Source organism: Neophocaena asiaeorientalis, unplaced genomic scaffold (genome assembly GCF_003031525.2).
Source record: "Neophocaena asiaeorientalis asiaeorientalis breed wild unplaced genomic scaffold, Neophocaena_asiaeorientalis_V1.1 scaffold134, whole genome shotgun sequence".
In the NCBI taxonomy this organism is placed as follows: Eukaryota; Metazoa; Chordata; class Mammalia; order Artiodactyla; family Phocoenidae; genus Neophocaena; species Neophocaena asiaeorientalis.
This window is the reverse complement of record NW_020185339.1, coordinates 23,495,568-23,508,423: the sequence shown is the minus strand read 5'-3', so window position 1 is coordinate 23,508,423 and position 12,856 is coordinate 23,495,568. Positions and strand designations below refer to the sequence as shown.

General features: G+C 50.8%; 1 protein-coding gene across 1 annotated transcript in view; it reads right to left on the bottom strand.

The window, feature by feature from the left end:
• Positions 1 to 12,713, bottom strand: part of MYO1A (myosin IA) — an 18,460-nt gene extending 5,747 nt beyond the window's left edge. Inside the window, exons 1-21 of the mRNA XM_024736719.1 lie at positions 12,574 to 12,713; positions 12,352 to 12,467; positions 11,994 to 12,088; positions 11,696 to 11,800; positions 11,456 to 11,502; positions 11,253 to 11,316; positions 10,952 to 11,050; positions 8,812 to 8,915; positions 8,549 to 8,696; positions 7,955 to 8,073; positions 7,788 to 7,874; positions 6,379 to 6,444; positions 6,131 to 6,235; positions 4,141 to 4,203; positions 3,734 to 3,934; positions 3,334 to 3,560; positions 2,769 to 2,969; positions 2,413 to 2,506; positions 1,807 to 1,956; positions 1,629 to 1,697; positions 1,110 to 1,184 (exon numbers count right to left, since the gene is read on the bottom strand). Coding sequence (XP_024592487.1) covers positions 1,110 to 1,184; positions 1,629 to 1,697; positions 1,807 to 1,956; positions 2,413 to 2,506; positions 2,769 to 2,969; positions 3,334 to 3,560; positions 3,734 to 3,934; positions 4,141 to 4,203; positions 6,131 to 6,235; positions 6,379 to 6,444; positions 7,788 to 7,874; positions 7,955 to 8,073; positions 8,549 to 8,696; positions 8,812 to 8,915; positions 10,952 to 11,050; positions 11,253 to 11,316; positions 11,456 to 11,502; positions 11,696 to 11,800; positions 11,994 to 12,088; positions 12,352 to 12,467; positions 12,574 to 12,687 — 2,349 coding nt within the window. The 5' untranslated portion in view covers positions 12,688 to 12,713. The remainder of the gene's footprint in view (positions 1 to 1,109; positions 1,185 to 1,628; positions 1,698 to 1,806; positions 1,957 to 2,412; positions 2,507 to 2,768; positions 2,970 to 3,333; positions 3,561 to 3,733; positions 3,935 to 4,140; positions 4,204 to 6,130; positions 6,236 to 6,378; positions 6,445 to 7,787; positions 7,875 to 7,954; positions 8,074 to 8,548; positions 8,697 to 8,811; positions 8,916 to 10,951; positions 11,051 to 11,252; positions 11,317 to 11,455; positions 11,503 to 11,695; positions 11,801 to 11,993; positions 12,089 to 12,351; positions 12,468 to 12,573) is intronic.
• Positions 12,714 to 12,856: the final 143 nt, after the last annotated feature.

Sequence of the window (12,856 nt, the reverse complement as noted above, 5' to 3'; positions counted from 1 at the left end):
AAAGAGAAGGTAGACTAGAGGTCATTCAGGAGATAAGAGCAAAATCAGATTACAGGTCTCAGGTGTGCAGCAGGGGAGCACGTACTCTGGTAAGGCAGACACCCTGGAGCCTGCCTGAGGAGAGCCCTGGCAATGGAAGAGGCCTAGAACAATGGAGCTTCCCCGGGGAGGGGGAGGAGGACACAGTGAAGACTCAGGGAGGTGGGAAGAGGCCCAGAGCCCCCATTCCTCAACTTAGCCAAGGGAACAGAGAGGAGCTCCAATGCATCTCGTGTCTTTACGAGCAAAGTCAGTAAGAGTCCTGACAACCATCAAAAATCAAATCAGCCGAGGTCAGTTCTAATTCACTCCAGCCCTCTGTCCAAGATCTCCCGCTCTTCTCTCTGGTCTTTCCCAAGGTTTCAATGGAGTGCTGCTCTCCCCCATCTGGTTTCCCTCCAACACTTCTCAGAAGCACTGTTGCTATCGGATGTATGTCTCTGGAAATCACCCCTCTCTGTCCCTGTTTTCCTCTCACTGGAAACTGTCCATAGTTTGAACGTCCAGACCTGCTCTTGGCTTCTTCCTGCCCACCCTGACCCAAGTCCTCCAGAATTAAGGTCCTTCCTGAGATTCAGTTTCAGCCTGGCCTGCTACAGTGTCAGAAGAGATAGAAGGAAGATATGATTCCTCCACCTTCACCCCCAGCCCTAAAATGAATCTCAGAAGGTTGGGTTACTTAACTCTATGTGTGTCCTCTCTCTGCTCTTCAATGAAGCGCAGCCTCTTCAACTGTTGTTAACCACCTAGTCCCAGTCTCTTCTCCAGCCTACTCATCATGGACTAGTTGGTGGGTGTGCTGGGACCCCTTCCTGCCACAAGGTTGCCTGCAGTGTCTATTCATGCCAAAATGTGCTCTGATTCTGCCCCTAGGCCCCTAGGCGCTGGGGTCCTCCCCGTGCAGGCTGCTGCCCCATCCCCTCTGCCCCCAGGGTTTAAGTACATCAGATAGAGGAGGCTCTTGGGGAAAAGCTTTGAGTCACCTCCTCTCAAACCCCACATACTTCCTCTTCCCAACCTGTCCCTCCCTCCTCAATGCCCTGTTTCCACCCTCAATCCCCACCACTTACTATGCTTTTGTAGATGAAATTTGACAAGGTGAGAGCAGCCCCTGACCGGAAGTACTTCCGATAATTCTTGCGAGCCTGGCAGGGACATACAAGAAAAGGGCCAAAGTAAAGATAGGGAGTTATACCTGGAAGATAGAAGACAGGCCTAGAAGAGGTTCTACTATTTTTCAACCACACAAAGAACAGAGTAAGGAAAAGAGCTGAGACTATAGCTGGAGGGAGAGAGTAAAGTCAGACAAGCTGGCAGTCAGGAGGACACTCAAAGCAGAAGGCAGAGCTCTGCTGCTAAGTCAGAAACACACCCAAGCATATACTCAGATCTCCCCAAGATGCATCCATACTCCCAGACACACACAGAGCAAACCCAGAAACACACCAAGACACAGACATACCATCACACACAGATGTGTCCTGGGTGAGGGCAGGACCTTCTCTCTGCTACTCTTCCCCACCAGCAGCAGCTGGCATGACCCAGAGGAGCCACGTGAGGGGAGGAAACCACTCTCCCTTCCCCATTACCTTCCAACCTCTCACAAAAGCCTGGATCAACAATGCTGATGCCTTCATCTTCGCATAGCGTTTCTTTTGCTGTAGAAAACAGTGGGCCTGTTAGAAAAACTCCACCTCCTGAACCACCTCTCCGCTTCCCCCTCTCCTATTAGAGTAAGGGGGATAGGACTTTGGGGATAACAGATACCATGTTGCCCCGAAACCAAGAGGAAATGAGGATCTGACTCTTGCGCATCAGTTGGTAGTGGATGCGGCAGCGCCAGCCTCGGTACATCTTCTGTATGAGTGTGGCCAGCTGATGGATTCGTAGGCGCCTCTTATCTTCCAGGTAGAAAAGCTGTGGAGAGGTGGAAGGGGGGCAGAGAGGGGCTCACTTAGGGGAACCCCACGGCACCAAAGGCTTCCTAGCCAGTGTTTTATTCAATCGTTCCTTAGCCCTCTTATTCATTTATGCATTCATTCATTTAATAAGCAGCTACTGAGCTCTGACTCTTTAGCAGGCATTGTGCTAAGACTTGGAAAGTCAGACACACTGACTCTCAAGGAGTCCTGCTTCAGGCAGAGGCGTTCAGACCAGCAATGCAAGCACACCTAATTCCAGGGCTCAAGGCAGGCAGGGCAGGAACCCAAGAACTCAGTTCCCAGGGATAAAGTCCCTGCAGAGAGGAGACTTCCTCATCCACTATCCATTCCAGGTTCTAGAAGCTCCCGTCGCCCAGCCTCTCACTCACGTGGGTTCTCCAACTCTTCCACCTTCCAGCCCCACCAAACACAAGTGCACCCTCCAACTCACAGTCTTGGGGCTTCTGATGAAGATCTTTGTCTTCCCAAAGGCCATCTCCTCTGAGGACACACTCAGCTCCCCCAGGACCTTCTCGACCCCCTCCCTACAGGAGCAGGTGAGGAAAGCTGCCAAAGGGCATCCCAGGGGAGGGTCCTCTCCCGCCTGTCCTCTACCCCCTTTCACCTCAGGAGAAGAGTTCAGTGTTCAAACAGACTTCAGAGCCTCTGAGAAGTGATCATTCAATTCATTTCCCCGAGAATCCCTTCACGAGCTTCAGCGATACACATGGCACCACCTGGTCTCTTCCCCCACAGAGGTTCCCTGCACTGCCCTTCCCTTCTCCCCAGTCTCCCACTGCGTCTTACCGGTCTCCACCGTCCCAGTGAGGCCAAGTGCTCCGGCTCAGCAATCGGTACCTTTCCAGGAAGGACCCGTAGGCCTGGCGGTAGGCATAGCCTGCTCGTCGCACCCGCACATTCTCCAGCAGCCCCAGGTACCGAGACTGGACGGCCACCAGCTCCGAGGAGAACTCACCTCGCTTCTGATGCTCATTGGGCTTTATACACCTGGTGGGAGGTAAGGCAAGGCCCGGGCTACAGGAGCTTCACCCTTGCCAGTGTCACCCATCCTGGTCTCTACACCTCTATTCTGTACACATGCCCGTTAGCTGAAAATTTTCAGAGGAAGCAGACACACTGGCCTTCCCAGTTTCACTCACTATAGCATGGTCCCTACTTGACCATGACGCTCTGCCCCTTACAGGACTCTCAGCTCCTCAGCTGGCTCTGTTTTTCATGAGGCAAAGGGAGCTGGTATCCTATTCCAGAGACAGCCACCCCCCCACCCCTGCACGGACATGTTCTACCATGCATGGACCCTGCAAGTGTCATCACAAATGCAGCATGTTCCCCTATGTGCCCAGCATGTCACCTGATGTAGTTGGGTTTCTTGGAATACAGGTTCTTCATGAGAATGGCCACAGAACCCTTGAACTGGACCCCAGCAGTTGGGGGGCGTTTGAGAGACGCCTGCTTTGGATCACCCTCAGGAAACAAGGACCGAAGGAGGGGGTGCTGGGCCTTCCACATGGCCTGGGACAAGTCCCGGAAGAGTAGGTCGTTATTCTTGTCGATGAAGCTGTTCACGTTGTAGGTCACCTGTACAGGAACAGCACTTGGTCTGGAGAGCCCACCACATTGTCTGTCGTGTGTGTGGCCCTCCCAGTCTCACTGCGAAGTGTTCCTGGTTCTCACCTCCCCCCATTGCCTCCCCCATTGCCTTCAGCCTGTGCCCAGGCCCTAGTCTTCACCCTCCAGCCCCGTGACATCACCTTGCCTGCATAGTGGCAGATGCGGAAGCAGCTGAGGCCCATGCTGTGGTCATACTGGTGCTGGGCGTTCTGGGTGACTTTGCTCTCATAGTGGCCATGCTTGGAGAAGACCTGGTTCAGCTTTGCTAGGAAGGTGGAGTCACTGACCACCCCAGGCCGCAGGCACTCCTCGTCCAGCATGGCCAGGATGCCTCGTTGATTCTGGCCAGGGGAACACGATCAGCCCAACCTAGACCTGGTCCTTCAAGACGTCCACATCCTCACTGCCGCCCCTCTGCCCCCTCATCCTTTGCCCTCTTTACCATCCTTATCAAGTGGGGTCGGGGAGGAGGGGAGAGAGAGACAGGGGAAGGGTGTTCAGGCAGTCTGGAGGGGGAGGTCCCAGAGATGAGAGAAGGATAACTTACATGCTCAATGAGGTTACAGATAATGCCATTATCAAAGTAGTCCACCTTCACCCACGGTATGCCCTGGCAACGGGAGATGACAAATTACATGGAGCAGGTCCAAGACAAGTCTCCAACGGTCTCACCAGAACCAGGCCCCCTTTCACCCACCCCACAAAGGACCATCAGAAAGCCCTATAGTTCAGAGGGGTCCTTGGTGTGGTTTCTATCACGTCCTCATCCCTCCAAGGTTGATGGAGAATTTGTGGAGTGGGTGGACAGACGTGTGGGAGGACCCAGAGCAGTTGTGAGAGAGGGTGAGACAGTGCAGAAAGCCATGTAGGTGCTGTAGGTTGGAGAAGGAAGTGGAATATGTTGGGTGAAGACTGGGATAGGGATTACTCCACTGTGGGAGTGGGGAAGGGTCCTTGAGTATGTAGAAGAGCAAATGGCCATACTGTTCTGGCAACAAGCTATGGAACCAAAGCACATAGGTGAGTTTATCATAAAACAACAAAGCTAATTTGATACATCTTCAAAGACCTTCATCAGTGATTCCCAAACTCAAGTGTGCGTCACAGTCACCTGGAGGGCTTGTTAAAATACAGATGGCTGGGCCCCACCCCCAGGTTCTGATTCAGCAGGTCTGGGACAGGGCCTGGGAATCTGTCTTTCCTACATGTTCCCAGGGGATACTGCTGCTGCTGGTCCAGGACCACACTTTCAGAACAACTGATCTACATGATACTTTGGGGCTGTATAATTTGTTTTTTAAAAAAGCAAGAATGGTATAGAAGCAGAAGACCCATAAGACCATGCATCTCTAATTTAGAGCTTTGCTGGGTAACAGGCCTACAGACAGGAGAGCTCTGGACCAGTCAAGGGCCAGACCTCCCAGGCTCAGGCCATTCCCAGGTGTGGTTGGGGAACACGAGCCTTTCTCTTCCTCCTCCCTCACAGGTCTTTAGGGAATGCAGAGTGGAATTAAGTAAAGTTGCCCGCCCACTTCATCCCCCAAATACCTCCCCAACTGGCCAAATGAACGCTCCCCCAGGACCTTCTAGAATGCTTTCCCATTCTATGCAGCTATAGAAAAGCACCTTTATGTGCTGACGCACAAAGGTCTCTTGTTAACTGGTGGAAGTAAGATGCAGAACAGAGTGTATTCACTGCCACTTGAATAAATTTTGAGGGAACATATATTTACAGATTTTTTTTGATTACACATAAAAGACCTCTGGAAATAGGCCGACTTCAGTTGCCTCCAGATGCGGGGGGAGAACTAGGAAGCTGGGATGGGGTGGGAGGGAGACCTTTCTTTATACACCTTTTTAAGCTTTTTGAATCTTGAAGCATGGGAATGTATATCTATTTGCTGATTTAAAATTTTAAAATAAAAACATACAAAACTAAAAAAACTTTTAGTTGTGACCACATTGCCTGAAATTCTGCCACAGCAGGTTCTTGAGGCTCACAGGAAACATCCCTAGGAGGGTTTTGATGAGTGAGACTCAGCTGTGGAAACTTTGAGCCACGGGGCACTTCTGGTGAGGAAGTCTGGGTGCTACAAGAGGGGACGGCAACATCAGTCCAGCCCAGAGGAGACAAAAAGATTCTGAGACGTCAGAGAAGGGCACTGAAAGGGATGTGGTAGGGTGCCAAGCCCAGGAGAAATGCCCTTTCTAGATTCGGCTCATAGCCTGCCCTGGGCCAAGCACAACTGTCACTTCACTCTTGTCAGGCCTCTCCCCCACCCCTACCCACCCCAACACCCTTCCATCAATCTGTTCCCTTCCTCTCCTGGCCTGGAGGGCAGGATGGGGAACTGGGGGTGGAAAGCAGAGAATTAGGGCTTCTTGGTAATGCTGGAATATTCAGCTGTGCAAGGGAAACTTTCTGTCCTTAGTGTTCTCATCTGGGGACAACTGAGAGGAAGCTGTGATGAAGGAGAAAGATCTGGCATACGCCTAGAAGTCATCTGAGAGAGGGGAAGCAGGAAGTCCTCGTTTACCTCTCTCTTATATTCCTCTTGCTCCTCTTTCAGCGTTATCTCTATGAACACCTGCTGTAGCTTCTCATTGCAGTAGTTGATCACAAATTGCTCAAAGCTATTATCCTGTGGTGGGTACACAGGTTAGAGAGTGAGACCAAGACACTTCCTCTGTCTCAGCCCTACCTCCCCTCTCTCACACCCCCCTCGGAGCCTGCCGCTCCTAACCCTCAGGAAGCGGGGTGCTGAGGTTGCTGAGGCTCTCTCACCTCTAATATTTCAAAGCCATAGATATCCAGGACCCCCATGACCTTCCTTTTCTCCCCCGTGCCCACCTGAAGAGGAGGAAAAGATAAATCTGAGGACCGGCCCTCTACACACCAGGCCAGGCCCCTCTGGGATGGATGTGAGTAAAGCAGGGAGCGAACAGAACTTGGGTGAGCTTGACCAAGCTGGAAAGGAATTGGTGTAATTTTACTCTCCCTCTTCCTCTATATGCTGAAGGACAAGCAAAGAGGGAGGAAAGGAGGAAAAGGAAGATGTAATAGATTCCAGGAAAATGCTCCCATGGTACAAAGTAGAAAGACGTTAAAATCTTCTCAGGAAAATATCCATCCCTTATATTTGTAGAGCGTTTTACAAAAAATCCTATGATCTTATTTCATTAATCCATCAATCCCTATAAGGTGTGATTATTCCCATTCTATAGATGAAAAAAAATCAAACTTCAAAAGAGCTAAGCATTTACCCAAATCTAGATTCAAATCCTATATTACCCTGCTGCCTTCTGGTAACAGATTCTAAATGGATGGCACTTTCACATACGAATTTTTAAATAATAGCTCTATTTTGACCTAATTTGCATACCATAAAATTTACCCTTTAAAAGTATACAATTCAGTGGGACTTTTTTTCAGTATATTCAAAAGGTATACAACCACCAGCACTAAGTTCCAGAGCATTTTCATCATCCCCAGGTGAAATCTTATACATGTAACCCATTAGCAGTCACTCCCTATTCCCCTGCCAACTGCTGACCTACTTCCCACCCCGATGGATTGCTTACTCTGGACATTTCATGTAAATGGAATCATACAAAATGTGACCTTTTGTGTGTGGTTTCTTTCATTCAACATCTTTCCGAGGTTCATCCACGTTGAGCATGTATGAGCACTTCGTGCCTTTTAATGGCCAAATAATATCCCACTGTATGGATATACCACATTTTGTTTATCCATTCATTAGTTGATGTACACTGGGGTTGTTTCCACTTCTTGGCTACTATGAATAATGCCTCTATGAACATTTATGCACAGGTTTTTATGTGGACATCTGTTTTCAGTTCTTTTGGATATATACTTAGGAGTAGAATTGCTGGGTGTAACCACGTACACAATTTCATCTGAACCTCACTAAATCCTGTGAAATGAGTAGGCATTAGTGTGTCTCATTTCCCAAATCGGGAAACTGAGGTTCAGAATCTCTGTGAAACTGAAAGACCACACAGTTGGTAAGTGGGGAACCCAAATAGATGAACTCAAAAAGACAGAGATGTTTCCAAAACACTACATTATCGTGAATAAATAAATACACCCTATCCTCCTTACTCTGTTCATCTCAGAACCCAAGGCATGGGGCGGGCAGAGGAGACTGCTGAGGGAGGAGGGCAGTCTCTCACCTGGATACTCGCATTGATCCGATTCACCAGCCAGGTGAAAAGGCGGCTGTAGACGTTCTTAGCCAGAGCATCCCGAGCGTACTGAGCCTGCAGGGCAGTGCCAACTGGTTAGTGTGGCAGCCACAGAACAGACTCAAAACTCAGCCTCCTCCCACAGGGCCCCTCACCTGGACGACATTCAGTGCAGTGACCACTTTTTCTTTGGCTGTTTCCATGGTCCTTGAGCACAAAGCTCTCTCTAGTTCCACTGAATTCAAACCCACCATTTCCCCAATCTCTTGAATACCTGGAGAGATGAGGAAATACAACATGGCCTGAGAGAGGGCTTGCTCCCAGGGGAGGGAGGGAGGGCTGAAAAGTGGAACTGCTGAGAGCCTGCTGTTCCTGGGTCTTACTGGGAAAGTCCTTACAGCCAATCCAGAACATGGCTCTGGAGGAATCTCTGGGGAGGAGGAGGAAAGGGAGATCTTGACACTTTGCATGCATTATCTCCTTTAATATGAGAATCTCCTGAAATGAGTGTAATTGTCCCCATTTCTGCAAAGAATCCACTGAGACTCAGAGAGGTCTCAGAACCTAGGTCTACCAAACATCAAAACCTCATTCCAATATGCCTCACAGGGAGTTCTGAATGAGTATGTTTGGGGAAGAACTCCTAAGCAGGCAGAGGGGGACTGAATCAGAGTTCGTTCTATTATGCTGGAGATGGTGGAAGAACAGAAATTGTAGCAGGAGATTCAGGGAGCTGGTTGGGTGCAGACCTCTCCCATCACGGATGCCACTTGCTGGTACCCCATTGGCCTGGAACTCGTCTGCCAGTTCCACATTCCCCAGCTTCAACACCAGGGCCACCACCTCTAGCACCTGCCGAATCTCCTCCTTGGAGAACCCAATCACAGTCATCGCACTCTTGGAGAGAAAGGAGAAGTCCAAAGTTGAACTGCGGTGCCAGTCTAACGCCTCCCTTCTCAAAGCCAGAGCCTGGGCTCAGGGCATGGCCTAATGGCCCATCCCAGGTACTCACCTGGAGGGCCTTGAAGTTGGCAGTGTCATCCATGCCATCCACCCTGGATGCCCCTGGGTTCAGGTAGGCATAGCCATTTGTGTCCCGCTCAAGCTTCAGGGCCTCTGGGAGGGCCAGCATGAGGGAAGAGGGTCAGTACACATGCTTTCTGGAGTCCTCCAGCCTTGACCCTCACAGCCCTTGTCCTAGGTTGGTTCATTCATTTATTCAGAGGAGCCATTTTTTGTTTTAGGTTCTTCCCCTGCCTCTTTTGTTTTGGGATCACTAATTCCTGTGATGATAGACTACATGTTTAAGTGGTATTTAGGGTTTGGGTGTTCATAATTGTTGAGGTTTTCCCCAACTTTTATGAAAGAAAAGCCTCATTCTACTCTTTTCCCCACCCTCAGGGTTCCAAACAATAAAAACAAACAAGAAACCTCTCTGTCCTGCTCAGTTCTCAATGGTTCTCGGAGGATGAAGGTGAGGAAAGAAGGGTGAGCACACATCTGCCACCCACCCCCAGCCTCAAGGCCTCACCCTAGGCCCATGTTGGCGCACCCATTATTTGTTCACAAAGCACCAACCAAGTGACAGATACTATGTTCCCCAACCCTGACTCCCTTCGGGAAGGTTTTCTCTGCACGTAGCTGAGCCAAATGGCCCTCTTGTGTTCCCCCATTGTGCATCTCTACCCCAGACCACATCACATGGGCTGGGCTTTGGGTTTTTTTCTGTCCCTCCTACCAATGAACAAATTGTGTGTTGGGACTGTGTTTTTCATCTTCGTATTCTGTGTGCCTGGCTGGCATGCAGGAACTTTTTTCTTTTTAATAAATGAATCAAGGGAATGATCAAAGCCGTTCACCTAAGATGGGAAGGAATAGGTTAATCATGGAGCTTGAAGGGTATCAGTTATCTGTTATTCAAATGATCTGAGAATCAGGGAGTGACCCTCAAACTAGAGTTTAATGGCAGTTTCCCCTGAGACACAAATTTTGAAATAAGAGCCTGCTACAGAGGGGTGTCTGGAAGGAGAATGAGTCAGAAAGGCCCTGGGATGATGACACCAGGGAGGGAGGTCCCACCCAGACTCAACTTAAATCAGTGAGTGAGAATCAGCCGGAGCACAACTCTAGTACCTATGATTCAGAAAAACGGAATACAATCAAGACAATTAAGCCAAGAGGGAGGATGAGACCTGTGGGGGCTCTTGAACCATAGAGATCTCCAGGAGGGGGAAAGGAGACAGGCACAAGTCCAGCATAGAATAACCAGAAACCAAAGGGACAGGTTCTTGGAGGCCAAGACACCCACAGCACCCACAGTTAGAGGGGGGATTGAGAGGGGAAACTCTGGCAGGGCTTTAAGTCCCATCAGACCCTGCAGTAATGCCCATCCCGAGCCACCTCAGGCCCATCCAGCATCCAGGCTAAGATGGTCTCTTCCCCAAGACAATGTAAGGTGCTCCATGCCTTCTGCCCCTCTACCCAGCTGCAGAGCCTATTGGCACTGATCACACTGTATTGCAATGTAGCTGTTCATGCATCTGCCATCCCTAGAAGACTATAAGTTCTTCGAGGACAAGGTCTCTTACTCACCTCTGTATCCCTAGAAGCTAGCACAATGTTCATATGAACACATAGTAGGTGTTCAAGAGATGTTTGATGAATGACTGAATGGAACCTCCACAGAACTATCTAAGAAGAGAAAATCAAGGACAAGGTCCTGGGCAAGGCAGATGTATACCCAGGACAACTTCAGCTAGAGCTCATTGAAGTTCTTGAACACTTGTAACATCCTGCCTGCTTTCCTGCTGAGCTACGGATAAAGTCCCTTAAATTGAAGATAGGAGAGATGGTAGATGGAAATAAGTGTTCCATTTTTGAAGCCAGCTTGGGGAAAGAGGAATCCAGACAAGACAGAGAAATAAGAGCAGGGAAGAGGTAAGAAGGCTTATTCCTAGCAATAAAACCCCAGAAAAGGAAGAGAACACAGAGGTCAAGGGATTTGTTCCCAACAATGGGTGGATGAGATTCAGGGTGGGGACTGCGCTGAGCTTCAAGGGAAGAGGGCTACAGGGATCCAGAGGGGCCCAGGGGTTCAGGGCATTGAATGGAGGCTAGGGATGTTCTGCCATGTGTCGGGGGCAGGCACATACTCAGCAGCTGTGGATCTGCTCCAGCCAGTAGCTGATAGAAGATGTGGAAGTTCCTTTCTCCTTCAAGGTGCTTCACCACGCGGGATTTCTCAAGCAGATCTGGCAGAGAATTTGAAAATCATGTTCTGAGGACCTGGGAGGTACTGCAGCTTCCCTCTAATTCTGCCCTCATCCCTAGTGTTCCTAGTGGTTGGGAAGCCTGGTAGTCTAACATTCCTCCTTCCTACAGCAGCAGATTAGCCAAAAGGAATACCGTAGGGGCAGGTGGGACAGGTGGTAAGCGCGATGGGGAGACACGTACAGTTTGTGATGACGCCACCAAGGGGGGATCCCTTGAAGTCAAACTCAACATCCATGTATTTTCCCTTCAGAGACCAGAGAGAGAGAGAGAGAGACTTGGCTTCCTCCTCTTCTCGCCACCCTGTCCAGGAGGGATCTGCGCCTTGTTCCTCCCTCTCAAGGCCCCACACCCTCTTGTCCCAGTCCGGGGAGATGTTCACTCACAAATCGAGAGGAGTTGTTGTTGCGAATGGTCTTGGCATTGCCAAAAGCTGCGGAGATGAGGGGAGGGGGAATACGATGGCTGAGGCAAGAAGAGGGACTCCAGAGCAGGGGAAGGGGGAAGGCCCTCCAGCCATGAGGCCGATCTCAGGTTTCTCAGGCTGAGCAGGAACAGCCATGTGGGGAACACTGGGGACGGTAGGGTGGGGTGGGGGTGGATCGGGCAGAGACTGGACTTCTCACCCTCCAGCACTGGATTTGACTGAAGCAGTTGTTCCTTCACAGAGTTCACCCGTTCCCCTTCCCCACAGACAGCCGCCACGTAAGTCATCACTAGCTTACTAGCCTCTGCAAGAGAAACCCTCGCGTGAATCCCCACCAATGCCCTTAACCTCCCTCATCCCAGCACCTCACACCACTCAGAGTCAGAAAAAGCCAGGGAGGAATTCCAGGGGGTGGGGGCAGAACTGGGCCTGGCTTGGAAAGAGACAAGGGGGTAGTTCCAGCAGTGACTCCATGGCTTCCCCGCCGGGCGCCTCACCTGTCTTGCCAGCTCCACTCTCACCCGTGATGAGGATACACTGGTCTTGGTCCTGGTCCCTCAGTGACTGGTACGCCTCATTTGCCAGTGCATAGCTTGTGGGGAGGAAGTGGGTGGTGACTAGTGTGGGACCAGTCCAGGACAACACCTTTCACTCGACCCCCAACCCCCAGACTCATTCGCCCTCCCCACTTGGAGCAGACCAAGGCAAGTGCCAGGCCTAGGAAGGGGCCTCCAGAGGGCCAAGGGAGGAAGGGGCAGCTGGAGAACCTCCTTCAGGAGGAAGGAAAGAGGAAATTAGGATGTGTCATCATAGCGAGCCGGGGCCCTGTCACCTTTCCTCGGTCCCTCTACTCACACATGGGGCTTCAGCTCGTAGAAGGTATAGTCCCTGTATCTGGCAATGAACTCTGGGCCATAGATGGGCAGCTGTTGGTAGGGATTCACTGAGACCAACACGTTCCCAATGTAGGTCTGGAGCCAGGGAAGATGAAGGGAATGAGTGAGGGTGGGGGTTAGGGGGAGGCACATGAACTCTCTGGCCACATGGCCACAGGCAGGGGCACCCGTAAGCACTCACATAAATCTCCCTGTTCTCATAGCGCAGCTGGAGGTTCTTGATCAGAGACTCCTGCTCCAGGGGTTCCAGGAGCACAAGGTCCTCCACCCCAATGGACCCTTCCAGGAGAGTCATGTCCAGAGGAGCAACTGATCCTGGGATCAGTTTGTTGATGTCTGCTCAGCTTTAGAGGCCAGTAACTGTTTGAGGGGAGGAAGGCAGAAGGACCTAAGAGAGCTTTCCCCTCCCCCAGTCCTGGCCCTAGAGAGAGCCCCCAACCTGGGAAAGGCCTCTGGGCCAGCCC